At 37.1% G+C, this 27,586-nt stretch overlaps 1 protein-coding gene across 8 annotated transcripts in view; it reads left to right on the forward strand.

Annotated features, from left to right (window-relative positions):
• Lrba (LPS responsive beige-like anchor protein) overlaps nucleotides 1-27,586 on the forward strand; it is a 580,781-nt gene that overhangs the window by 164,159 nt on the left and 389,036 nt on the right. For all 8 annotated transcript variants that reach the window (NM_001439655.1, XM_087627154.1, XM_087627167.1 and 5 more), the window contains 1 exon segment: nucleotides 10,040-10,104. In NM_001439655.1, coding sequence (NP_001426584.1) covers nucleotides 10,040-10,104 — 65 coding nt within the window.

Here is a 27,586-nt window from a genome sequence, read left to right on the forward strand (position 1 = left end):
AGTTATGGGTCACATTGGCTTTCTTCTGTTGACTCCACAGGTGATCTACCACTCTGGTTCTCATCATGATGACGGCTCTTCCTAGGAAGGCTAGTGTGCCAAAATACAGCAAACATTGGTAGGGTTAGGAACCTCAGCGTTGAGGTCTTCTTTGTAAAATCTAGTCCTCGCTTATGCTACCTTTTTTCTTAACATATTTCATGTTAATTTACTGTTTTTCAAAACAAGTAAAAACTTACTAAATATATCATCATCAAAAAATTTGTGTTACATGATGATTCTTAGAGTTAAATTTTGTCAGAATGGAAAATGGATGAATATAATTGGAGAACTTTCTTTTTAAGATTCAGAATCTGGCTTTGTAAACTATACTAAGTACACAAGGCAATAGATTTGTTCATTGCTTCATCTTACCTTTTGAAATTTATATATTTATCAAAACAGAGCATTGCACATGTAAATGATAGACTTAAATAATACAACTTTGAGCATCATGTTGAAACAGTAAAAGCTTCAGATATAAGAGCATCAGATTTTCAAGTTCCTTAGATTGCTATATGAGTTATGTTGTAGGTGGAAGAATGGCTGACATCATGGTGTCCGTCCAAAACATGCCTTAGGACTTTTGTGCTGCACTAGGTATCAGCTAGCATCTTACTACATGCATTGATAAATATTTGAAGATTACTGCATCTTGTGCCTTTCCACAACCAAAGTCAGTATATGTATGGTTGGCCAGTGGGGCTATGGCTCAACACATAAGAAATTCATACTTCTTGTATGTTTCTTAGATAATACATGTTGAAAATCTTAGACTGGAATTTTATGGGTATATGTAATATGATGTTCAGATAATATTCCTTCTGAAGACATATCATTTCACAGCATAAACATAAATCTTACTTGCTCTTGATGAATTCTAACCAAATATGTGTGTTTTAACAATTATTCTTTATTTGAAGTTAAACTTACCTGAATTAAAATCTCATTTTGTATTAACCCTGACAGTTTTTTGAATGAATTACATTCATATACAGTTGTTAGTGTGCAGAATTCGATGACTTCAAATAGTTAAACAGCAGGAAAATTTCTGCTTTTAGTTAAAAACTGCTGTTTTCTGTATAGGCTTATTTACCACATGTTTAATTCTTAATGCTGTGTGCTGTGGGACTGTGCATATGAAAGGCAGCATAAAGAGCTCTGCCTCGTAAGTCTACGGCTGGTACTTGCTACACAATAATAAAGGCACTATTTTATTGGGTTACTTGTAATTAACTTCAGCACTAGACACCCATATAAATCATTGGTAATCTGTTTTCGTTAGGTTTTTATTTTTTTTAAAACTGAGTTAATGTACTTGTTTCTGTTGTCTTTTTACATATGGATTGAGGTTGTAATTGCTTTTTGGAATTAGTCTGTCACAAAACAGTGTACATATACATTGAAGAAATGATTGAGGCAAGCTAATGAATTTTATGTAACATTTTATAAAGATTTGTTACTCAAATAAATATTCAGCAGTAACATTTTTTGTTATGAAACTTAATAGTGATTTTATTCTTCCAAGTCAAAAAGTGTTTAGACATTTGAACAGTTAAAGTGACAGTAATTATTAATTAGAAAATATTTATGTTTTTTGTATTAAAAATGTCTGGCAATGTGAAAATAACCAAATATATCAATTTCTGCTTATCAATTAATGGAAAGTCTTTTATTGTTAGACACTTTACCTTCACATATTTTCTTCTTTGCATATATTTGATGGATACTTCTTTACATATTAACTGAGCTTTTATATTTATACTCATTCTTTTTATGAATATCAGTTTATAATAAAATTATAGAAACAGACACCTTTATAGATGTTATAGAAAAGTTTCCATATGTATTTGTCTGGCTGAGTCCAAGAAAATAGTATATGTTAATCCAATCAAATTTTAGAAAGAAGCAGTGAGTGCACATGGAGCATGCTTGTAAATCTGTAGGCGAGCTTTAGAGAGCATGAGTTAACTTAATTTACTTCTATGATATTAAAATCTTTATTTGATCATTGTGAAATGAGTGTTAAGTGTACTGAGGATGGAGGTGGGAACCATGAAGAAAAATGGACAGGGCATGAAACTAATGCTTTAAAAAGTAACTTGATTGGTAAATACTTTTTATTACATTGAGTACATTAGATGGCTTAAAAATGTTCAAAAAATAATTAGCTGTTTTATATAGTTGTAATGGATGTCTTTCATGCTCTCCCTCCAGCAGTCTTTAATGAACCCGCCTTGTAATTTCAGTTCAGGCTTTGAGATTCCCTGAAGACTTGACTTCAGACCTCAAAGGGCACGAGTTGCCATATGTCTGGAGAAGCAGATTTGCCAAGCAGACTGACCATGTACTAATAGGACACATTTATATGGCTCCTGAGCGTGGAGCCCTGATAGTCTTAATGATGATCATCTGTTGGGAGCTTAAAGCTAGACAGGCTTAGAACAACTGTGCTCTCTCTGGAAACCACACTTTCTGTCTTGAACAGTGAAATATACTAACAACTGAGTTGGGAAATTATTAGAAAGTCATTATTGATTGAAGGATGTTTTTTAGACATACTTGAAAACAAATTTGGATATATTCATAATAATTAAATGTTTGAGTATGTGTTTTCCTTAACTTTTGTAGTTAAAAATCTCTATTCACTCTCAATTCCACAGATTGTACATGCCATCAATAGTTACTTTTAACATATCCATTTCCATGTACGTAGGGCTTCATTTTATGTTATTTTTTTGCTAACAAGTATAAAGTTGAGCTCTTTGCTCAGATTCTAATAGAATTCATTTTCTCTTATTTTAAACTTAATAGTAGACACATGTTTCATTTGCTCATAGAACCATATACTATGATTTTATATATATTACTTGTTTTTACTGTCACAGCAGGACATTTCATCTGTAGTGAAGATGGAGTTAGCCTTTTCCTTTACAGTTTTGCCTTATTCTTTCCTGGCATGTGCTTATGGTAGGGACAGTGTCTAGACAGATGCACTGTTGAGAGAATGCTGACACAGCCAGTGCTCCTAAGAAGTCACGGAAACCTTCCCTTGAGCTCTGAAGTCTACTACAGCCCTAGCAAGAACAAGTGTTGCCTCAGTTTGACCTTCAGTCTTATGTATACAGTTTTCTAGTCTTGTGTTCACACAAGTCCTTCTTTATTCAATACCTCCTTTCTGATCACTTCTTTTTGACTCATGATACTGTTTTTGTAATCTCTTCAGGTCACTGGAACTTAGCAAATCCATTTTAATTTTTTTTAAATGGCTGGTAAAATATTTCAAAAACTAGTGCTGGCATTTAATTAAAAATCCAAACCCTACCACTGTGTCACTGCAGTCCAGCTCTTTAGAAGTCAGAGGCAGGAGGAGGATTGCTTCAGCATGTATGTATGTATGTATGTATGTATGTATGTATGTATGTATGTATGTATGTATGTATGTACATGTAGGCAGGCAGGCATACAAGGCCAGCCTAGGCAACATAGCAACAGGGTTTTAAAAAGGAAAGCACTTGAGACTTCTGGTGTAGCCTATTTATCCCTACACCTGAGAGGCTGCTAAGAAGAAGGTATATATATACCTTTAAATCAGAATTTCAAATTCAGTTGTGGCTATATAGAGTGCGCGGATCAGCTGGGCTATATGAGTCCTTGCTAAACAACACAGAACAAAAAGAAATAGATAGCACATGTACAAACATGTACATGCATGCTTCTTTGTAAACAAATGAATGTATAGATAGATACCAGGATAACAAAAACAACCAATCAAAGCCAAAATAAACCATAACACCAAACACTTTAACTTTTTCTGTAAGAATGCAAATTATTAATTTTGAGTTTAAATGTTTGTTAATTTAGCCTTTATTCCTTTCTTTTATATAAACCATGTTTAATTCCAAATTTCACAACTTATTTTAATGGATAATATTATAGTACCCACATAAATTGTTAATTTTATTTGACAGGTTAGAATATTGAGTTTAGAAAAGCAATAGATACTTTATAATTAGTTTACAATACATTTGTATTTTCATAATTTTGAGATTTGTATTCAGGAAACTTTAATGCTTGTTCCATTGTCAAATAATAAAAAAGAAATATTCATTGTTTACACAGGAAAACATGTATGTATCAGGGAGGTTCACCTACCCACATGCAGGCCTGAGCAGGAACCCACTGGTGACCAGGGATGTTTTAATTGTGTTGTATGTCCCTACCAGCCACAGTACCTGTGGTAAGGCATGTTCTATTGTGTTGTATGTCTTCACCAGCCAAGGACAAGTAGGGCATCTACAGGGGCCTCAGACACTGACAGAAGCCCTGCCCTTAATTACTGGATATACTGTGTCAGGCATAATGTATCATTTCTTTGCCTGTGTAGAGTTCTTTTGGCACTTCCTTCTTTAGCCTTCTTGGCTTATTCTAGAATCCTCACCTCTATATAAATTATTGAAACTCTTGTGTGCCCAGCACCTATGGTTTTGAGTGCTACATCCTGAGCTGTTGGTGAACGTGTCCCAACTAAGATGTTCGCATCCTACCTACTGCAGCATTTCCGTGAGCGTTCTTGCCATTCATCAGTTATAAGCAAAGAAGCTGAATGGAGATTACAGTAGGTGTTCATTTGGACCCATAGCCAGTGTAGCATACTCCACTGATGTATGCCATTATGCCAGTGAGCAGTCTTATATTCAAAAGACAGCTTTCCTGTTGTATAAAGGACAATTTAAGGACCGACCCCCCAATCATTAAAAGGCAAGGCAACCTAATCTCCAGCCATAAAATAATAATAACCCTCAATCAATAGAACTCAAAGGAAAGGAGAAATGTCAGCTTTCTAAATAAAAGAGTTTAAAAAACCAAATTCAAGAAAACTCAACAGATACAGAGAAGTACAAACAATTCAGTCAAGCAGGAAAACATTTCATGCCATGAATGAGAAATTCAGCAGAGAGACAGAGTCCATAAATGAATTTCAGAACTTAATAAATGAAATAAAAAAATACACTTGATATGGTAGCCAACAGACTGTAAAGCCGAAGAATTTCAGATTACAAGGGTGAGTTTTTGAAATACCAGTCAGATTAATGATCAAAAAATGAAGACTGACTGTGGAAAATATGAAACTGAAACTCCTCTCAATGTGGACTCTGATTAAATTGTTCATTTCCTATTCTTACTTAATACAGTGATAGAAATCCTAGCCAGAGTGCAAGAGGGAGAAGTAATGGCCATCTGAATAGAAAGGAAGAAGAAGACACCTTCTGTTAGCTGTTTAGTTGATTTTGTATGCACAAAACACAAAGTAGTACCAAAGATTTATTAAAATTGATAAAATATTGTAGGACATAAAATGAACATAAAAAATTAATAGCATCTTATATACCTATATAATGCTTAGAAATCAGTCTCATTTAAAAATGGCTACCATAAATAACTAGAAAAGAAAAAACTAAACTAAGAATACTGTTGACTCAAATCAAATATTGACTAAAAAATTAAAGAGTATACCAAAATCTAGAGAGACATTCCATATCACAAAGAACTAGATGTTCATACTACTGAAAAGGATGTGCAGATTATATTTTTCATTCACAGAAAAATATAAAAGCAATTCTAAAATTGACATGGAACCTCAAGAGAGTAATTAGTCAGTTCAGTCTTGTGTAAAAAGAACATAGCTGAAGACCTAACAATAAATGGCCTGGAAGGTTATTGTGGTCAGAAGAACACAGCCTTGACTTTAAAATGAGCAGAAATTTCAGTGAAACAGAGTGCCCACATAGGTACAGGGAACTGATTTTTACCAACAATAAAAGCATATTGGAGAAGACTTTGTCCAGTATTTAATACCACCAAAAGTGTATATTAGCTTCCAGATTCTACTTTATTCAACTGTCTTACAAGATGTGCAAAAATCCACTCCAAATGGGTTCAGGCCTACATACAGTGCTTGCAAGCAGTGTTCTTCTGTTAGAGACACTTTGATGTTTTTGTGCAGTGCTTTTCTGGGGTAACAGTTCAGCCAACTGACAGAAAGAAAAAAATAGAGAAATAGTTATCTCAACTAGTAGAGCCTCCTGTTGTCCAGAGGAACGGCGAAGGGTGAAGAGGCGCCACATGGACTGAGAGACAGTGTTTGCAAACTGTTATGGAATAGAAGATTAGCATTTTGAATATATAATAAACTGCAAGGAACTGAGCAGCATAAAAACCAAAATCATGAGTATACTTTCATAATCCCAGCACCTGGAAGGCGAAGGCAGGGGCATGAGGAGTTCAAAGCTGGCTTTGACTAGATAGTGTTTGGCGCCAAACTGGGCTACAGGAAACCCTATGTCAGCAAAATACAAAGTCTAAAATCAAAATTGTCATTGAAGAAATTCACACATTATTTGAATAGACATATTTCAAGATCAGATAGGCCAAAAAATTGCTTAAAAAGTTAAAATATAATTTAGAAATAATTTAGGTCACAAAATAAGTTACTACACTGATTATTGAAACTGATGATTTCTCCAAAGAATGGATAGGAAAATTACATGTAATGAATGTTATCAAATGTGGCCTGAATTTATGTGCTTTTGAATATGTTAACTTTTAGAAATTACTCTTATCTTTTAAACTTTTTAACCTGTGGAATATAGGCAAAGTCATGTAGTATACTTTTAAGAAATATATCTATTGTGTAATGCTTTTTTTTCTTTTTTGAAAACTGGAGTTTATCTCAGGAAGTTAGAAATTATATTAATTTAAATGAATAATCAGTGTGTTTTATTTTTCTTCAATGTTTGCTTGGAGTAATACAGAGAAGGATTTTGTAGTATCATTATAAAAACTTTTTTTTCTTTGTCAGAAAAACCTTTTCTACCAAGTCACAACCGTTTGTGGAGTGGTGGTCTTCGTGCATGGGCTCATATTTGTTGTGACTGCATGACTTCAGACATTAGTAACCTAAGATTGTATCTTAGTACAAATTGATTAGGCAACAGTTATGGTCTTCGGATGTGATAGTCAATTAAATATAGCTTAGGCACAGGTATGAAATTATTGACTCCCTGCTTTTTGAGTTCTTCCTTTTGAAAGTGCTGAAGTGTGCTTTGAAATTGCTTACTTGCATTAGTGGTTGTATTTGAGGCTTTTAACGTGTTTTCATCAGGACCTCTGGGGAAAGGATAACCAAGACCTTTAAATGTGCTGTGCATTTTGCATCACTATATAATTGTAAATACTGTGATGAAATATTGAAATGATCATGAAAGATGATGACCATTAAGGTTTTCTCTCAACTATTAAAACTCACTAAAGGTTATATTGAGCTGTGGTTTATAAAATTGTTTAGACTAACGCCTTGTTGATAATTGTTTCTGAGTGGAGAAAAATGCCTTCAAACACCATGATTAATGAATATTCTTTTTAGTTTTGGCAACCTCCACAAATTACTGTAGAGAGTGTTTTATTATACAGAACATTGTGATTATCAAAGAAACAAAGGATGTTTTCTCGTATGCTTCAACTTCCCGCTCACAAGCACTGTTAATTCTGTGACTTATCATATTATTCCTTCTACTTAACTAAAACAACAGAGGATTTATAGAGTTCCCTTTATGGACAAGAAGTCCAGTGATAAAGTGGATTCTTATGATTGTCTGCAAAAATTGTTATTCTCTAGTTGTCTTACGTACCTTCTAGTCTAACTTATATTTTCTGTTCTTTAAAAAGTATTTTAATGGTAATATTTAATAGGTTTCATTTTAGTAGTTTCGTGAGTAATATTGAAATTTTTTGTGTATTTTTTACTTAGTCAGAAACCTAAACATTCATGTAATTTTTAAAGGTCTTTAAGAGTAAGTATATATCATTTCAGTCAATTCTTGGTTTGATACCTTTTAATTTAAAAGAAAGGTTTTATTTTATTTGATATGTCAACTATGTTTAGGATACTATATATTTTAATTCATGATTTCTTAGTTATAAGTACTAATTTTAACATGTTTTAGTCTAACTTCATTAATGCTATTTAAAATTTTTCTGGAGTTTGAATGGGACATTTTATGATTTTATTTTTAGGTAAGAATTCATGTTGGTAAAAGTAAAATCAAAATAAAGTTTACCAGCTTATTGACAATCTAGACAAGTATGCTTATAACCATAAGAAGTAAGAATTATATACCATAAGAAGTATGAATTATATACTGTCTCCTCTTTGAGTCCACTTTTGAATAATGTAATATGAATTTGAATACAAGATGATACTGCCAAATGTAAGACAACCTTGAGACTAGTTTTAGATTCAGTTTGACTATCAAGGTTCTGTGTTCGGTGAAAGGGAAGTGTGGGACCCTCTCCCTGGGTCCAAGGACTTGCTTATAATTTCTGCTTCCCTCCGTTTCTTTCCTGTGGGAAGGAGTGTGGCCTTGCTGCTTGTCCTTTTCCAGGATACATTTTTTTTTATCATATTCGATTGTTTTCAGTTGGTCTGCACATTTGTTAACGTCAGTTGTCCTAAAGAAAGGGGCTTTAAGTTAAATTCGAATATCTGTTTTACACTTCATTTCATTTATATTAAGGAAAGGAATTTAGGGTTTTCATAATCTGCTGCATGGCAACTCTGACTTTTGAGAGACTACACTACAGACTTGTTTCTCACAGATTCCTAAATGTTAGCAAGGGTTAGAATAATAATACCTGGAATAGAAATACTTTAAAGTCGTGTTTATTTTGACAGAATCTAATGTAAAATTTCCAAGGACATATTCTTTTTGTGTGGGGATGAAAAAAAAGCTTTTAAGGCTTCTTTTCTTAATCATACATTTGGTAGGTCATTGGACGCTTTTGCCTGCTACCTGCTTCTGAGTTTAACTTTCCTTGTACCGTGTGTATTTACTAGTGTGATAATATGCTCCCTATTCAGAAGGTGGATTTATTCAGCACAGTCGTGGTATGCTGTCTTAGTTTTTACAAATGTCTTGGGCTTTTTAAAAGACAATGAATGGTGAACAAATGTGGTTACAAAAAAAGTAAAAGTAGAAGAGAAATATACACATATCCATATGCCAATAAGTTGAAATTACATAGAATTTAAAACTCCACAATTTCCTATGTTCACAAACGTTATTTGGTTAATGATGAGCAATGGCCAGTAGCTAAGTATAGTCTTTCATTTTAGATTTTAAGAAAACAAAGGAATATGCAACTATATGGAAGTATTAAGAAAAAGGATATCTGTGCACGTTTATGTAGATAAATAGGGCAAGGTGAACAGGTAGGAACCTGTAACTGTGCAAACATGAGTACGTTCACTAGAATTTCTAGCATACTTCAGCTCATAATGAACTTTTCGTATTAGTGCTTATTTTCTATAAATGTTGAGAGTAACTATAAAAGAATTCATTTGAACATAATCTACTGATTGATTTTCCTCCTAGGCCTTTTAATGGGCATTGTTTTAGTGGATAAAGTTAACATATAAATTTTTAATGGTTAATGAATATAGTTGGAGATTTATACCACTTATTGTGAGGTTATATGCCAGTGAATTATAGTTTTCAGTTTATAACTGATTTATTCCAACTCATGCTCTCTATGTTATTAGTGGTCATTTTTACAGGAGTGTACTCTAATTATTAAAATTTTTGTACTACTCATTTCTGTCTTCATTGTGGATTATCTTTTAAAAATTATTATCTGTCGGTAATGTTTTCTGCTGCTGTTGATGTGACTCCAGGCTATGTCCATTTAGTTGGTGTGTAACATGTGATGCGACAGTGGCAGGGAAAGCATGAACCGGCTCTGTTGGTTTACCTGGAAGCAGGCATTCACTTACTTAAAGCCATATCTGTGTTCACAGGGCTGTGTTGAGTATAGCAGGTTTGACATTACTGTTCCTTTCACTACTAAGGAGAAGTGAAATAGATGTGGACGCTGTCTTGTTGTGATGTTAAGGAACTAACTGAAGCATAATTTCCTCAGCTTTTTCTTATTATTTTCTCAGGAGTGGCAGAATTCTATTCAGAAGAATGCAGGCCTTGCGTTTATTGAACTTGTCAATGAAGGAAGGTAATTTATTTTATATCCATTCATATTTTACTTTAAATATACTTTTATTTTTCCATATGAGCTAATTCTTTGGATTCTGTATTTATCGTTTTTGAATCAGTAATATTTTAGCACTTTTGGCTTATTGATGACTAAAATTATGCCAACCTGTGGCCATTTTATACTTTTCATGGGTACAGATAAGGTTCTGGTTTTCATTTTCAATAGTTGTATCTGGGTGTAGCAAAAAGTAAGCTGACAATTTCTCTTTGTAGTATAAGAAGCCAAAATTATTTACAACTTCCTTTAAATTTTTGTTTATAGAGTCATTTTTTAAAATTTGATTTCTGTGATTTCTTTCTCTGTTATGTCATAGTTTGGCTATAAGGAGGAGCACTTTGTGTTATAATTTCATGAGAAATTGGGGTGTGGTGTCAGCAGGTATGATTTTCACTTAAGGAGCAGAAAATAGAAGAATTCCAAAAATGAACAGTGTAGAAATGCAAAGGGAAGTAGTGTTTTAAGAAGAGAAAGAACTACTGGGCCCTTTGCCTTCCCTCATCACAAATTGTATACAGATCTCTAATAATAAAAACAACACAGTGTTGGCATAGAAACACACAATAATCAGTGGAATCAAATTTAAGAACCACACATAAGGCCACACCCCAGTGGACACCTGAATTTTGATATTGAATACAGAAATACACGCTGGCCAAACGGGATAACTACGTATAGAAGAATTCAAAAAGATCCATTCTCATAGCTCTCTACACAAAACTCAACTGCAGATGGATTCAAGTCCTCACCATAAGGCTAGATACACTGAATCTGTTAGATGAGAAAATGGTAAATATTCTTGAACTCATTGATACAGGACAAGACTTTGTGATCAGAACACTGATGACACAACACTGTGAAAAGCAATTAACAAATGAGCCGTCGTGGACTTAGAAGTCTCTGCATTCAGAGGGTGCCATCGTACAGACAAAGGTGTAGGCTACAGGAGGGGATGCTTGTACTTGCTACATATCTGACAGAGCACTAATACCTCATATATTTGAAGACTTAAAAAAACTGGACTTAAATAAAACTAAAGATAATTAAAAAAGAAAAAAGAAAACAACCCAATTTTAAAAATGGGCTGCAGAAATAGAATTCTCAAAAGAAGAAACACAAATGGCTGAGAAACTTGTAAGGAAATGTTTAGTATCCTTAATTATCAGAGAAATGCAAATCAAAACTATTTGGGAGTTTTTTCTTGTATCAGTTAGAACAACCAAGGTAAATAAAACAAATGACAACTCATGCTGATCAGGATGCAAAGTAAGAGGAACACTTACTCATTGCTGGTGGAAAAGTAAATTTATACAGTCACTTGGTAAGCCAGTGTAACAGTTTCTCAGGAAGCTGGGAATTGATCTTTCTCATAGATCCAGCTATGTCCAAATATGCTTCGTTCTGCTACAGAGACACTTGCTCAACCATGAACATGGTTGCTCAAGTTCCTGCTCTAGTCATAATAGCCAGAAACTGGAAACAGCCTGTTCTCCCTCAGATGAATGGATAAAGTGGTACATTATACCAATGGAGTATTACTCCTCTGTTATAAAAATGAAGTCATGAATTGGTCAATAGATGAATCTAGAAGAAATCATCCCATATGAGGTAACTAAGGGGGTTTGCAACCCCATAGGAAGAACAACAATATCAACCAACCAACCAGCCCCGCCTCCCCCCAGAGCTCCCAAGGACTAAACCACTAGCCAAAGAGTACACATGGACAGACCCATGGCTCCAGCTGCATATGTAGCAGGGGATGCCCTTGTCTGGCATCAATGGGAGGAGAGGCTCTTGGTCCTGTGAAGCCTCGATGACACAGGATAGAGGAATGCTAGGGTGATGAGCCAGGAATGGGTGGGTGGGTGGAGGTGTACCCTCATAGAAGCAGGGGGGAGGGGAATGGGATAGGAGTTTATGGAGGGGAAACCAGGAAGAGGGATAGCATTTGAAATGTAAATAAATAAAGTAACCAATGAAAAAATGAAAAAAAGGACAAAAAATAGTACATATTCACTTATGTGTGGATGTTAGGTATTAAATCTTCGATAAGCAATGACCCACAGAACTACAGAAGTTAAATATAGAGAAGAAAGTAATAGGGGAAGGAAGGAAAGGAAGAAGGGGAGAGTAGTAAGGGATGTTATAAGGTAAGGGACAGGTAAAACTAATGACCATTTAAGGGATCATATGGAAAACTCATACAGTAGCACTGTAGAATCCTTCTTAAATGTACACATGTATAAAGGTGATCAAGTAAAATTGTTAAAAAATGGCGGGCACTGAGCTCCAAACTGGGCATCTTTCATCACCAAATGAAGCTTTGAGGGCTGGTAATGGGTTACATCTAACTGAGTTTTTGGCCTAAGGGGTGCCATGGAAATCCCTCCCCTACTACTCTGGCTATTGTCAGGCTATTCACTACTTTCCAGAAACTGACAGCAAGGCCAAATTATGGAAAACAGCACCTATTCTAGTCACTGACCATATGGAGGTTGAGCTCATGCTTACCAAGAGGCTTCACCCTAACGGTACCTACCATAAGGTACTCTTCATATTATCAGAGGAGGATAGACACCCATCTAGCCATGAAGTCTTACGAGCGACAGTGATGACTTACCTACAAGATGTGCACAAATCTCGTGGGAATAACTGACCAGTATCTGATCAGATTTAAGCCCTACTCCCTAGGTTGGAACTCAAACTGATGGCCAAGAACCAGAGACCTCAGGGACCTAGAGGATAACCAAATATTCCTGTTCTGCTAAAGGAATGTAGCCATAAAGTGACTCCTAACAACATTCTGTTTTACTCATAGATCAGTTTTTGCCCAGCCACCATCATAGAAATTTTCCCCTATAATAGATCAAAACAAATAAATATAGTCACAGCTGGGAATATGTAGAGAGTGATAGACCTTGGAGCACTCAGTGTTAAATGGCACACCTCCATCAAGTCCTTCTCCACAAGATTCGGGGGCCCCGTGGAAGAGGAGGTAGAATGATGTAGGAGGCAGAGGGGGTCGAGGACACACCACAGAGAGACTAACACACATATGAACTCATAGACTGCAGCAGTGTACGTAGGATATGCTAACTTCTGAATCAGATGGGGGTCCCAACACCAAGAGGAGAAGACACAAACTCTAACTCAGAAGCTATGTCGAATTGACAAGCTTACAAAGGAAAAATCAATTCTGCAGCAGAGTTTCACCAGGGATGCAAACTGCTCTTAAGGGCAGGCCCCATATCCATCCATAGACGGCCAACACAAAAGAAACTCTGGAATATCTAGATGTTCTTTCTCTCTAAGGTTTTACAGGGGAGTTTTATTCTGTTTTCACCTCATGAATCTTTCGTGTGTATATTATGGTTTCTGGTTTGGGGTTTTAGGAGACTCCTCTGCATAGGACCGTCTGTATCTCTGCGTGTATGTGTTGTGTATATCATGCTTTTTGTGGGGTTCTTTTCCCTCTGTTTGTTGTCCTGGTTTGTTTGTTTAATCTTTGTTTTATTTTATTGCTATTCTCTAGATGCCTATTTGTTTTCTAAGAAGACAGAAAAGGGTGTAGAGTCCCATGGGAGAGGAGGTTGGGGATTCTCAGAGACTTGGGGAAAGGAAACTGTGATCAGAGTATATTGTATGAAAAACATCTATTTTCGATAGAAGAAAGAAAAAGAAAGAATGATTTATAAGGTAACACAAATTGAGGAATCAAGAATGATGAGTAGGTTACTTTGTGTCTATTTGAGATGGCTGAGCTTGCATTAATGGACTGGGTATAGATTGAAAGGTTGATGGTTTTCCAGAATGGTATCCTAATCAAAAGTGATGTTTCAGGCTTATATTGCTTGGCTGACCTCATCTGTGTACTGACTTAGCATGGAGAAATCAGGCAAAACTTAAGCAGAGAACATAAGTATGGAGATATATTTTTCTCAGGACAGTATTCTTTATCATAAAAACATTAGAAGGTGGTAAACATGGATATTTTGTTGATTTGTGAATATTTATGATATCGTGTATTGCCAAGCACTTTAACATCTTTCACCCCCGGTTTCCTCATCTATTAATTGATTTGGTATTTATTATATTCTATATTGAATAGTTTTTAACTTTCAGCATAAGAGAGGATTAATCTAGCTTAGCGATTAGAAGCTAACGGCTCTTCACGGGGTCTCCAGCATGAGTGAGCCATGAGCAGTAGAAGGCAGCATCAGTTGAGCAGAGTGCACAGCATCAGTGAATTGCTGACAGATAGAGGACCAGACGGTCATGGGGTGAAGAAGTCAGACTAGGATCAGCTGTGCCTGTGCCTGTACTTGGAGCTTTCACCCTCTATCGTGCTAACTTCCATGCTGTTTCATCTTCATTCTCACTGACTGTACATCTTGAATCAATTTCCTTTTCTCCATAATTTTCTATATAAACTTTTTTATTTTGTCCACAGTTTTGTGTATCTTTATCTAATTTTTCTTTCTTGGTGGAAGTTGTGTTCTGTGTTGTCTGCGATGAACACTTTCTCACTTTGGCTGTTCAGTAGATACGTATAATTCTTTTAAGTCTTTCAGCAGTGGCTGTGTCATTTTTAAGGTCATTTTCTTCAAATACTGGCTTGTCCTTTGACCTCTTACTTCTCTAATCACAGTTTTAATCTTGGTCTAGGAGAGCTGTGGAAGCTCTTCCTGCTTTTATCTGGGAATGTGTTTTCTGCCCTGGCTTCCAGATACTTGGCATTCCTTACATTGAAGAGCTAATTTCTGTTTTTTAAATTGAAAAATAGTATTTCTATAGAATATATTCTAATCATAGTTTCCCCTCCTTCATCTCTTCCTAGTTCCTCCTTATCCGCACCCATCCAAAATTTATGTCTTCTTTCTCTCACTTTTTTGTTTTATTTAGTTTAATTTATTCTTTAATCTTTTTTTTTATAGTCCAGACTTTATTCTCCTCCCAGCCCACCTTCTGACTGTTCTGCATCTCCTAACTCCCCCACCCCGCATCCAGTCTCTAAGAGGGTGTCTCCACCCTGCCCCTATCCCCACCCCATAAAATGTCCTTATTCTCTGGGGCCCAATTTTTTCTAACTGAGTCCAGACCCGGCAGTCCTCTGCTGTACTTGTGTTGGTGTCTCATATCGGCTAGTGTATGCTGCCTGGTTGGTGATTCAGTGTCTGAGCGATCTTGGGGGTCCAGGTTAGTTGAGACTTCTAGTCTTCCTGTAGGGTCACCTTCTTCCTCATCTTCCAGATGTTCCCTAATTCAACCAGAGGGGTCAGCAGCTTCTACCCACTGGTTGGGTGCAAATATCTGCATCTGACTCTTTGAGCTGCTTGTTTGGTCTTTCGAAGGGCAGTCATGATAGCCCCTTTTTGTGAGCATATCAAAGCTTCAGTGTCAGGTCTTGAGGCTTCCTCTTGAGTTGGATCCCAACTATGGCCTGTCACTGGACCTTCTTTTCCTCAGGCTCCTCTCCATTTCCATCCCTGCAGTTCTTTCAGATAGGAAGATTATAGGTCAGAGTTTGACTGAGGGCTGGTAACCCCATCCCTCACTTGATGCCCTGTCTTTCTGATGGAGGTGGGCTCAGCACGTTCCCTCTCCCCACTGTAGGGCATTTTATCTAGGGTCCCCCCCCTTGAGTCCTGAGAGTCTCTCACCTCCCAGGTCTCTGGTACATTCTGTAGGGTCCCCCACCTCCTGCCTCCTAAGGTTGCCTGTTTCCATTCTTTCTGCTGGCCCTCAGGGCTTCAGTCCTTTCCCCCCCCCCCCACTACCTGATCATGTTCCCCTCTTCCCCTCCCTGTGCCCTTTCCACTCAGGTTCTTCCCTCTCTCCCCTCCTCCCTGGGGTTGCTTTCTTTTTCCTCTCAAGTGGAATTGTTTCTCATTCTCTAGAAAACAGGCAAAAACAAAACAAAAACAACCATGGTAAACAAACAAAAACAAAGAGCGGATAAGAAACATACACACACATAATCAGAAAATGCTCAAAACAAAATATTATGAGGCAAAAAAAAATCTTCAAAACTACCTTTGAGATCATTTGGTTCCGAGATGGGCAGCTGGCAATCTGTCTCCCTGCAGTTTGGAGAATTTATTAGGCTTGCCGCTTCTATTTTAGGAGTTTCTACTGTAGTAAGTTTCTATACCACTTTTTAAATAGCCCTCAAATCTCAAATCTCCCTACATTTCCCTCTTCAACCCCATCTCCTCCTCCATTCCCCACTTTTCTTTCCAGTTCTACCTCTTTCCCAATCCATGCATAAAGTCTCTTCTATGTCACTCTCTTGGGGAGATTAGTGTGTCTTCCCTGAGGCTTTTCTCTGGGTCTCTGGGTCTACAGATTGTAGCTTGGTTACCAATTACTTAATGGCAATATTCACATATAATCGAATACATAGTATCTTATTTTTTCTGGTCTGGGTTATCTCACTTAGGACAATTTTTTAATAGTTCCATCCATTTACCTGCAAGTTTCATGATGTTATATTTTTTTTAAACATCCGGGTAATACTCCGTCCTGTAAGTATACTGTACTTTCATCCATGCCTTGTTTCAGGGACATCTAGAGTGTTTCTAATTCGTGGCAATTATGAGTAGAACAGCAATGAACATGGTTAATCAAGTGTCCCTGTAGTAGGATGAAGCGTCCTTTGGGTGTATGCTGTTGTCTAGGTGTAGGTCTCTGTATTTCCATCTCTGTAAGAGAAAACTACTCTGATAATAGTTGAAAGAAACACTGATCTGATTTTAGCCTGGTATCCCAGTAACCATTTAGAACCAGCAGTGGTGTGGTAAAGCGGTTGTTCCTGTCATAGTGGTGGTGATGGGAACATTGAGATAGCCTTGCCACAGACTCCATCTGTCTTTTTCCTCAACTTAAAAGATACTCATCAGTATAGAGCATATTTTAAGGAACAATTTGGAGACATGTTTCTAAAGAAACCGATTTGATTTTTTCCTTCTATTTGATTCAGTACCTTGAAGTTAGATGAGTCTGAGTTCGATGTGTCTGTGAAGTAGTTTGAAATATTTTATACTAGATAGAGTCCCAGAGGCAACAAGTATAGTAGTAAAGATTTTTTTTTCTTTAACTACCAGAACCAAATGTTTTCATCGTGCTATGCAGTTCTGACCTTTGTCCTTATCAATTGAGTAACTGCTGTAAATTTGGCCTTTGATGAATGTTTTAGTAGTGTACGTAACATGAAGACCTTTATAGACTGCAGTGTAAGGTTTATCAGACTTGATGGGTATCATTAGCAAATCAATTACTTAGGCCAGATGTAGGTGTTACTTGGGAGAAATGTTTCCCTTATGTATTTAATATAACACTTCATATTTTTATGATTTTTAGTTCAATTACTGTCATTGTTCATGTAAGTAGCTTTCTACTTTAAGCAAATTTATTTTAGAGTGGAATTTGGAAATAACCGTGATGGACATAATCAAGTATGTTTTAAACAATGTTTTACCAGAGACAAAAACTTTAATAACAGGATTCAGGCAAAAAAAGTTAAATTTTCATCATTTATAAACAAGTGCATTTTTATTGGAGTTTTGTAATTTACATTTCAAATATTATCCACTTCCCTGGTTTCCCGTCCATAACCTCCCCTCCCAACCCCCCACCCCTTCCCACCTCTCTGCCCTGATATTTCCCTACACTGGTGGACCCAGCCTTGGCAGGACCAAGGGCTTCTTCCATTGGTGCCCAACAAGACCATCCTCTGCTACATATGCAACTGGATCCATGGGTCAGTCCATGTATAGTATTTGGGTGATGACTTAGTCCCTGGGAGCTCTGGTTGGTTGGTATTATTCTTATGGGGTTGCAAACCCCTTCAGCTCCTTCAATCCTTTCTCTAATTCTAACCCATTATTAACCTTAAATAATAGTGTTAGTTTTGAATGTTTTGTGGTGTTTGATTAAAAAATTAATGTTTTTGAAAGCATTTGTATTTTTAATTATACATTTGCGTGTGTCTTTCTGTGGACATTGGATGTGGTACAGATGGCATGGAGGTTGGGAGTGTCCTCTGAAGCTACAGTTACAAGCATTTGTGAACTGCTAACAGTGGATGCTGGGAACTGAGCATCTGGAAGAGTGATGTGTGCTCTTAGCTGCCGAGCCATCTCTCCTGCCCACTTTATAAGATCTTGAATCATCACCATTTCTACTTTTTAAATTATAAAAGCATCTGATATTTCACATTGCCTTTTAAAGTATTACATAAGACTTGCTAGGTAGCCCAGGCAAGCCAAAACTCTCCGTCCTTCTGCCTCAGTCACCAGTGAGTGGACATTACTGACAATTCCAGTTTTACATCCTATTTCCTTTTGGTATGAGAGTCTTTCATGTTATTTATACTGGCCTGATACCCACTATGATGAGCATATGTCACTGAGCTCATGGCTTTCCTGCCTTTGCCCAACCTCTGAAATCATAAGGCTTGTGCTACCATGCTAGCCAATTTAAAAGTATTAAGGAATCTTCAGCTGCCCTTTGAAATTTTAAATGAAATCTAAGGGTTAGTGTTACATAGCATCCATGTTTTTGGTATTATGTACATGAATTTCAGTTGTTTTGTTTACCTGATTTAGTATTATCATAGTTACCGTTACTTTTTACCTTAAATGTAATCAATTGAATTAGTTCTATCAACACTGCTGCCTCCATTTTAAAAATCATTGTCTTCTTATTAAAGATTGTACATTTTCTAACTTGGTTTTGATTTCATATTTTACCTTTTAACCATCTTTGGAGAACCCGTGACATCACTTCCTAAAAAGGTTTGGTGTCTCTTGCAGTATTAATATGTTTCATTGATTGAAGTAGACTCGACTGGTAGGTTGCTGAGATCACCTTCCTCCTTCATTCAGGTCAGATTCTGACTCCTCTAGTGAGTGTCTTTTAGAGCATTTACTCACTTGATATTCTGAGCAGCTCTAATCCAGACAAGACTCTTAAAGTAAGTCCTGTTATAAGTTCACTTGTCTGTCTAATGTATTTTGGAGAAAATTATATATTGGATAAGTTAGCCTTCGTATCAGTCTTATATATTTAGGTGGTTGTGATTTTATTTTAGTTTTTTTGAGACAGGGTTTCATTGTGCAGCCCTGGTTGTCTTGGGGCTTGCTTTGTAGAACAGGCTGGCATTGAACTCACAGAGATCTGTCTGCCTCGGCCTTCCAAGTACATGTACTATCACGACCTGACATGATTTCATTTTTATACTCATGAATTTTGAAAACTCAATGTAAATTCCTCTAGTTAATTTTTGAAATTTTAATTAAAATTCTGTTTTACAGTTTCATATATGTATGTATGTATGTATGTATGTATGTATGTATGTATGTATGCATATATGTATGTATGTTGAAGTTTAGTTGTTTTTGCCCTAATACTTACTGTCTCTTCTTCTGCTGAAATCCTTCTTGTTTGAAACAAGTGTCATTTTTACTCAAATGTCTTTGTGTGTGTGTTATTAGGATTGCTAGCATGGGTGTAGGTAATTTATCAGCAGCTATGTCACTGAAGAAAATGACACCTCCCTCTCTTGCAACCATTAATGGTCAATAGTTTTGGGGATGTTATGAGCCCTTTCCTCATCCATGACGATATGTTGACAGGCCCAGTCTTATGTAGGTCTTGTGCAAATAAACACGTGGTAATTTCATGAATGCAATGACCATGTCACATTCAGAAGCCATTGTTCTATGGCACATTTCCCCTCCTCTGGCCCTTACATTCTTTCTCTTTCTTTGCCATGTTTCCTGAGTCTTGGAGGAGGTGGTATAGATATCCCATTGAGGATGGGACACTCCACTGTTACGTACTCTCAGTAGGTCGACCAGTCAGAAGGCTCTGCATTAACTGTTGTCTTACAATACAGAGCTTTCCAGAAGAAGGCTAAGACCAGTGTGGATTTAAGAGTTTAAGCATGAGTGTTGTGAAGGGAATTTAACAACATGCTTATTCCGTAAAACAGTAGTACTAGGTTCTCCAATAGGTCTATGGCCTATCAAGCCAAGGCCTGTCCACCAGGTTTATAGTACAAGGCTCTATGGATCAGGCCTCAAATCCAACGAGAAAGTAATTGTCAGTTCTGTCATAACCATGCCACTACTATATCATTGAGTATATTGTGCCTAGCAAGTAAGTAACGTAGCATGTAAGACTCACAGCTGGGGAAGGAGGCTGTTAATAAATATTCTCCCCCAGCAGCCCGTATATCATGTTTCTGACAGGCACTGTGCAAGCTAGTCTGCAAGGAGGAAGCTTTTAAGTCTAACTATGACCTAGGACAAAAGCGTGTGCAGTCTTCAGCAATAGGGTCTTACCACCAAGTCCGGGCAAGTAACCAGGATAAGTGGCAATAGTCGGTATTGTTCTGGGGGCTTCTGTAACCTCTCTGTAATAGCTTAGAGTCACCTCATCCCTGCTGCTAGGATTGTTGCTTACTTGCCCATGCAGTGTGAATTCTGAAAACAGTGCAAATTTATAGAGACAAAATTGTCAAGAAATCTTGTGAGTTTTATGATATTTGTGTTCCTGGCTTTTAGAATAGTTTTCTCTTGTTGTTTCTACTTCATTTATACAGTACAATAAAAGACACATATAATCATTATTTTTAAAATTGATGGTAAAAATCAAGAAAACAATAGATTGTAGTACCTATTTTAAGGATGCAGTATTTTTAACACATTGTAATTATTAAGTTCTCATCCTGAATTTGGTAATTTGTAAAATACCATAGTAATTAACAAACTATTCTGGTAATATTTGGTTTTGTTTACTAAAAATACATTTTGAGAAGTGACCAAGGATGTTGAACATTACTTTAGGTGCTTTTCAGCCATTCGATATACCTCAGCTGAGAATTCTTTGTTTAGCTCTGTACCCCACTTTTTAAAAATGGGGTTATTTGATTCTCTGGCGTCTAACTTCTTGAGTTCTTTGTATATATTGGATATTAGCTGTCTATCAGATATAGAATTGTTAAAGATCTTTTCCCAATCTGTTTTTTGCCGTTTTGTCCTGTTGACATTGTCTTTTGTCTTACAGAAGCTTTGCATTTTATGAGGTCCCATTTATCGATTTTTTGACCTAACTTCTTTTAAAACTCAGGTCTTCAGATTATTTTTCACATTTAACTTTTTAACCTATTCAACATTGTGTAGGTAATACAACATACTTCAGCCTTTAATAAAGTTTGTGATTTTTTTTTTGTATTCAAAATATTTTTCTTGATCTTAGAGCATAGGCCATTGGTGTTTTGTTCAGGAAATTTTCTCCAGTGCTCATGTGTTCGAGTTGCTTCCCCACCTTTTCTTCTATTAGTTTGAGTGTATCTGGTTTGATGTGGCGGTCCTTGATCCACTTGAACTTAAGCTTTGTACAGGGTGATGAATGGATTTATCTGCATTCTTCTACATGTTGACCTCCAGTTGAACCAGCACCATTTGCTGAAAATGCTTTCTTTTTTCCATTGGATGGTTTTGGTTCCTTTGTCAAAAATAAAGTGACCATAGGTGTGTGGGTTCATTTCTGAGTCTTCAATTCTATTCCACTGGTCTAATGGGATCTCATAAAACTGCAAAGCTTCTGTAAGGCAAAGGACACTGTTGTTAGGACAAAATGGCAACCAACAGATTGGGAAAAGATCTTTACCAATCCTACAACAGATAGAGGGCTTATATCCAAAATATACAAAGAACTCAAGAAGTTAGACTGCAGGGAGACAAATAACCATATTAAAAAATGGGGTTCAGAACTAAACAAAGAATTCACAGCTGAGGAATGCCAAATGGCTGAGAAGCACCTAAAGAAATGTTCAACATCTTTAGTCATAAGGGAAATGCAAATCCAAACAACCCTGAGATTCCACCTCACACCAGTGAGAATGGCTAAGATCAAAAACTCAGGTGACAGCAAATGCTGGCAAGGATGTGGAGAAAGAGGAACACTCCTCCATTGTTGGTGGGACTGCAAACTGGTACAACCATTCTGGAAATCAGTCTGGAGGTTCCTCAGAAAATTGGACATTGAACTACCTGAGGACCCAGCTATACTTCTCTTGGGCATATACCCAAAAGATGCCCCAACGTATAACAAAGACACATGCTCCACTATGTTCATAGTAGCCTTATTTATAATAGCCAGAAGCTGGAAAGAACCCAGATGCCCTTCAACAGAGGAATGGATACAGAAAATGTGGTATATATACACAATGGAATATTATTCAGCTATAAAAACAATGACTTTATGAAATTCATAGGCAAATGGATGAAACTGGAAAATATGAGTGAGGTAACCCAATCACAGAAAAACACACATGGTATGCACTCATTGATAAGTGGCTATTAGCCAAAATGCTCGAATTACCCAAGATGCACAGAACACATGAAACTCAAGAAGGATGACCAAAATGCAGATGCTTCACTCCTTCTTTAAAAGGGCAACAAGAATACCCGTGGCAGGGAATAGGGAGGCAAAGTTTAGAACAGAGGCAGAAGGAATACTCATTCAGAGCCTGCCCCACATGTGGCCCACACATATACAGCCACCCAATTAGATAAGATGGATGAAGCAAAGAAGTGCAGGCTGACAGGAACCGGATGTAGATTTCTCCTGAGAGACACAGCCAGAATACAGCAAATACATAGGCCAATGCCAGCAGCAAACCACTGAACTGAGAACGGGACTCCCGTTGAAGGAATCAGAGAAAGGTCTGGAAGAGCTTGAAGGGGCTCATATGAACAACCATGCCAACAGAGAGAAAGAGAGAGAGAGAGACAGAGAGAGACAGAGAGAGAGAGAAGGGGAGGAAGGAAGGAAGGAAGGAAGGAAGGAAGGAGGGAGGGAGGGAGGGAGGGAAGAAAAGGAAGAAGTAAAAGAAAGAAGGAAAAAGACAGAAGGGAAGATGAAAAGAAAGGGTCAGCACTCACTCCTTCTTTAAAAGGGGGAACAAGAATACCCTTGGCAGGGAATAGAGAGGCAAAGATTAAAACAGAGACAGAAGGAACACCCATTCAGAGCCTGCCCCACATGTGGCCCATACATATACAGCCACCCAATTAGACAAGATGGATGAAGCAAAGAAGTGCAGGCCGACAGGAGCCGGATGTAGATCGCTCCTGAGAGACACAGCCAGAATACAGCAAATACAGAGGCGAATGCCAGCAGCAAACCACTGAACTGAGAACAGGACCCCCATTGAAGGAATCAGAGAAAGAACTGGAAGAGCTTGAACGGGCTTGAGACCCCTTATGAACAACAATGCCAACCAACCAGAGCTTCCAGGGACTAAGCCACTACCTAAAGACTATACATGGACTGACCCTGGGCTCCAACCTCATAGGTAGCTATGAATAGTCTAGTAAGAGCACCAGTGGAAGGGGAAGCCCTTGGTCCTACCAAGACTGAATCCCCGGTGAACGTGATTATTGGGGGGAGGGTGTTAATGGGGGGAGGATGGGGAGGGGAAGCCCATATAGAAGGGGAGGGGGAGGGGCTAGGGGGATGTTGGCCCGGAAACTGGGAAGGGGAATAATATTTGAAATGTAAATAAGAAATACTCAAGTTAATAAAGATGGGGAAAAAAAAAAGAAAAATATATATTAAAAAAATCACGAGGGCTGGAGAGATGGCTCAGCGGTTAAGAGCACCCGACTGCTCTTCCAGAGGTCATGAGTTCAACTCCCAGCAACCACATGGTGGCTCACAACCATCTGTAAAGAGATCCGATGCCCTCTTCTGGTGTGTCTGCGGACAGCAGCTGCAGTGTATTCATATGTAGTAAATAAATCTTTTTTTTTTTTTTTTTTTTTTTTTGGAGCTGGGGACCGAACCCAGGGCCTTGCGCTTCCTAGGTAAGCGCTCTACCACTGAGCTAAATCCCCAGCCCCTAAATAAATCTTAAAGAAAAAAAAAATCACGGGGGTTGGAGAGATGGCTCAGTGGTTAAGAGCACTGACTGCTCTTCCAGAGGTCCTGAGTTCAAATCCCAGCAACCATATGGTGGCTCACAACCATCTGTAATGGAATCCGATGCCCTCTTCTGGTGTGTCAGAAGACAGCTACAGTGTATTCATATACAAAATAAATAAATAAAAAAAATCACTAAATTAAAAAAATTTTTCCTGTTTTTTTAAAAAGTTGTCTTATTCGTATTTATTTAAAGTAATAGTTCTGAATAAATGCACTGTAATGATTGAGAATGTGCAAGATTCCACTGAGTTTCAAAGCTTAAAAAAAAAGAAAAGACAGTTTTACTATATAGTCCTGGTTAACCTGGGACTCTCTATGGAGGTTGCTGCCAAGTTGATGCAACTTCCTGCCTATACCTTGTGAGTTCAGACTTTACAGTATAAACATCAACATGTGTAGTTTAAATTAGTTGTCTTTTGTTTGTTTTATTTTAGACATACCAGGAATTACACACACACACACACACACACACACACACACACACACACACACACACACACACCTCTCTCTGTGGATATGTGTGTCCAAAATGATTTGAATTTGTGAAGCTTCTAAGAATTTACTTAAAGTCATATAGAAACTATATAGCTAAGGAAAATAAATTGCCATATAAAATCTTAGTGGATACTACAAAAAAGGATGATAATTAGGAAAGAAAATCGAAGTCAACTTAAAACATTTAGAATAGATAAGTGAAAATCAAATAAAAGTAAACAATTTCCAGTTAATTTAGCCAGTGGTTGTACATACCGGCTATGTAGCAGTCTAAGTGCAAGGGACTTAGATTTGGGCAGAAGAGATAGGCCATCCTCCCATGATTCCATTTAATTGGTAAACAGTAAAATTTTAAGAAATGACATTATAGTGAAGGTATTATTGTAAAAGTCAGAATAGGATGTGTGGGAAGCAGGTACAATTTGAGAAGGAGGACATTCCAGTCTTAAAGAGGATATCTTGGTGGACAAGCTCCTGGGAAGTATTCAGTATGCTTCAGTATCTAAAGCAACTATTGGAAAACAAAGTATAAACATTCTGTAACAGTTCATTCTTCCAGAAATGTTTTCTGTGCACAATCATATTTTTCTCTTTTTATTCACTCGTTCTCAAGAATTCCTTCTTTCATGGTGAATTTCTTTGGCCTAGAAAATGTCTGGTGCTTTTGTTTCTCTTGTAATACCATGTTCTTTTTAAAAATTCTCAATGGGGAGTTATTTTACAATATAAGGTTGAAAAAAGCAAGTGGAGTTAAGTACTACGTGGCATTTATAAAAAAAGCTGACATGAAATCACTGAGCTCTTCAATTGTCGAGAAAAATCAGCTTTGTAAATGAAGCATTGCTGTGAACATTCCGATTGTCAGGAGGAACATCCACAGCCATAGTCTCTCCATTTGAAGTTGTTGCTTTCCAGAAAGTAGCTGTTGCTTGGACTAGATCTCAAGAAAGAGCAAAATTGTTCTTAATGTATGCGAAATACGTTAAGTAAAACAAAAGCAAACATCTTGTCAGCATCTTTCTCAGGCTCCAGATTTACATATTCTGCGATGTTGGAGCTACTGTATATCATACTCACAAGCTGTTCTTTAACTCGCGAGTAGAAGGTACTCACGTAAGGATGCTGTCATATCAAATTAAAGATTCTGTGAAAGAGAGAGGGAGGGAGGAAGGGAGTATAGGAGGGAGTGATAGGAAGAAAGAGTAGAGACAGGAGGGTGCAGGAAAGAGATGTAAGGAAGACTTGTGCATGGATAATCAGGGAATTATTTTTCACCCTGAGAACAAATACTGCATTAATTCATCGTGACCATGGTTTTCGAAATCTTTAGGCTTAGCTTTATATAGTATTGCCATTTGGAATCAGTGCTCCTTACTGGTTTGTGATATTTCTCTATAATCAATTATAAAGATATTACAATGTTGGAATCATTATTAAATTAAGGGATTTACTTTTCTTCCTTAGTTGTTCAGGTTTATGGAAGTATTGACTTTTTCTGTAAATGGTTCTGTGTAGGAGTGAAATCTGAGAGTAGCTGCCAGTAGAGGTTATAGAAAGCCAAAGAAACAGAGCAGTAATATTGGAAAACTTGGTGTGTATGTGCTTACCCAAGGTCTAGACTAGAATAATCAGATGTGGACAATGGCTCGTAATGTAGTTAAGGGAGATAGCTGTCATCATTACTGTTATTTATTGAGCCTCCAGTGTGAATCTTCTGTAGTTGGTCACTTGATGGGGCTGTATGTTTCCTAAGGTTGACACAAGAAGTGTTTTTTCCCCTTCCTCCTTGCACTGTAGGTTATAAATTATACATAGTTTCTTCTTAATATTAAAATATGTGAGTCGTTTTGTGCTGTGCATTCAGAGATTAATCTACTTTATAGTAAACCCAACATTTTGAAACTGCTTATTAAATAAGGCTTTGGCTTCATTTGCCTTTAATTCTTCATTTGCAAGAAGAGTTACACAATTATTATATAAATTATGCTTGCTAAAATTGCATAATTGGCATATTTATAAAGATAAGCCTTTACATGGGAGGAAATGGCCTTTTAGGAAAAAAAAGTGTTTTAATCCAGTTTGTAAAGCCATTTTAATATTTGTTCTAAGGAAAGGACAAACCACATTTCTGTCTAGAACCTTGCAAGGTTCTGACTTAAATATAGCTTATAAGTTGACAAGTAGAATGCATTGGTTCCTGTATGTGTAAGAGCATTAAGTGCTTTAGAAGTATTCCAGTAGTGATTTGGCACAGCTCTCCTGAATTGTACTTTTTGGTGGTATGGTTGATTTAAAAAGATAAATTGAAAAGTGCATTCTTTGTTGGTTGGAAAATAGATTGCAGTACATAACATACTGGAAGCAGTTTAATAAGGTATTATATAAAAGGGTAATATATGTAATATATATAATATTAGACATAATTGACATAAAGGTCTTTTAGATGAAATTACAAAATATTTCATAGAGATAAAGAGGCTTGGAGTCAGTTTTTTTTCTAGTGGTTTAAGGTTTTAGATGTAAAGTATTGGAGCAAAAGGAGAGAGATAGACAAGTAGTCTGTTGTATGTGTTTCTGTCATCCCTGGGGTCTCAGTCAGGGCTTCTATTCCTGCACGAACCTCATGACCAAGAAGGAGTTGGGGAGGAAGGGTTTATTCAGCTTAACACCTCTACATTGCTGTTCATCACCAAAGGAAGTCAGGACTGGAACTCAAGCAGGTCAGGAAGCAGGAGCTGATGCAAGGCCATGGAGGGATGCTACTTACTGGCTTGCTCAGCTTGCTCTCTTATAGAACACAAGACCACCAGCCCTGGGATGGCACCACCCACAAGCCTTCCCCTCCCTAACCTTGATCACTACTTGAGAAAATATGTTACTGCTGAATCTCATGGAGGCATTTCCTCAAGGGAGGCTCCTTTCTCTGTGATAACTCCAGCTTGTGTCACGTTGA

This window comes from Rattus norvegicus, chromosome 2 (genome assembly GCF_021556685.1).
Source record: "Rattus norvegicus strain SHRSP/BbbUtx chromosome 2, alternate assembly SHRSP_T2T, whole genome shotgun sequence".
In the NCBI taxonomy this organism is placed as follows: Eukaryota; Metazoa; Chordata; class Mammalia; order Rodentia; family Muridae; genus Rattus; species Rattus norvegicus.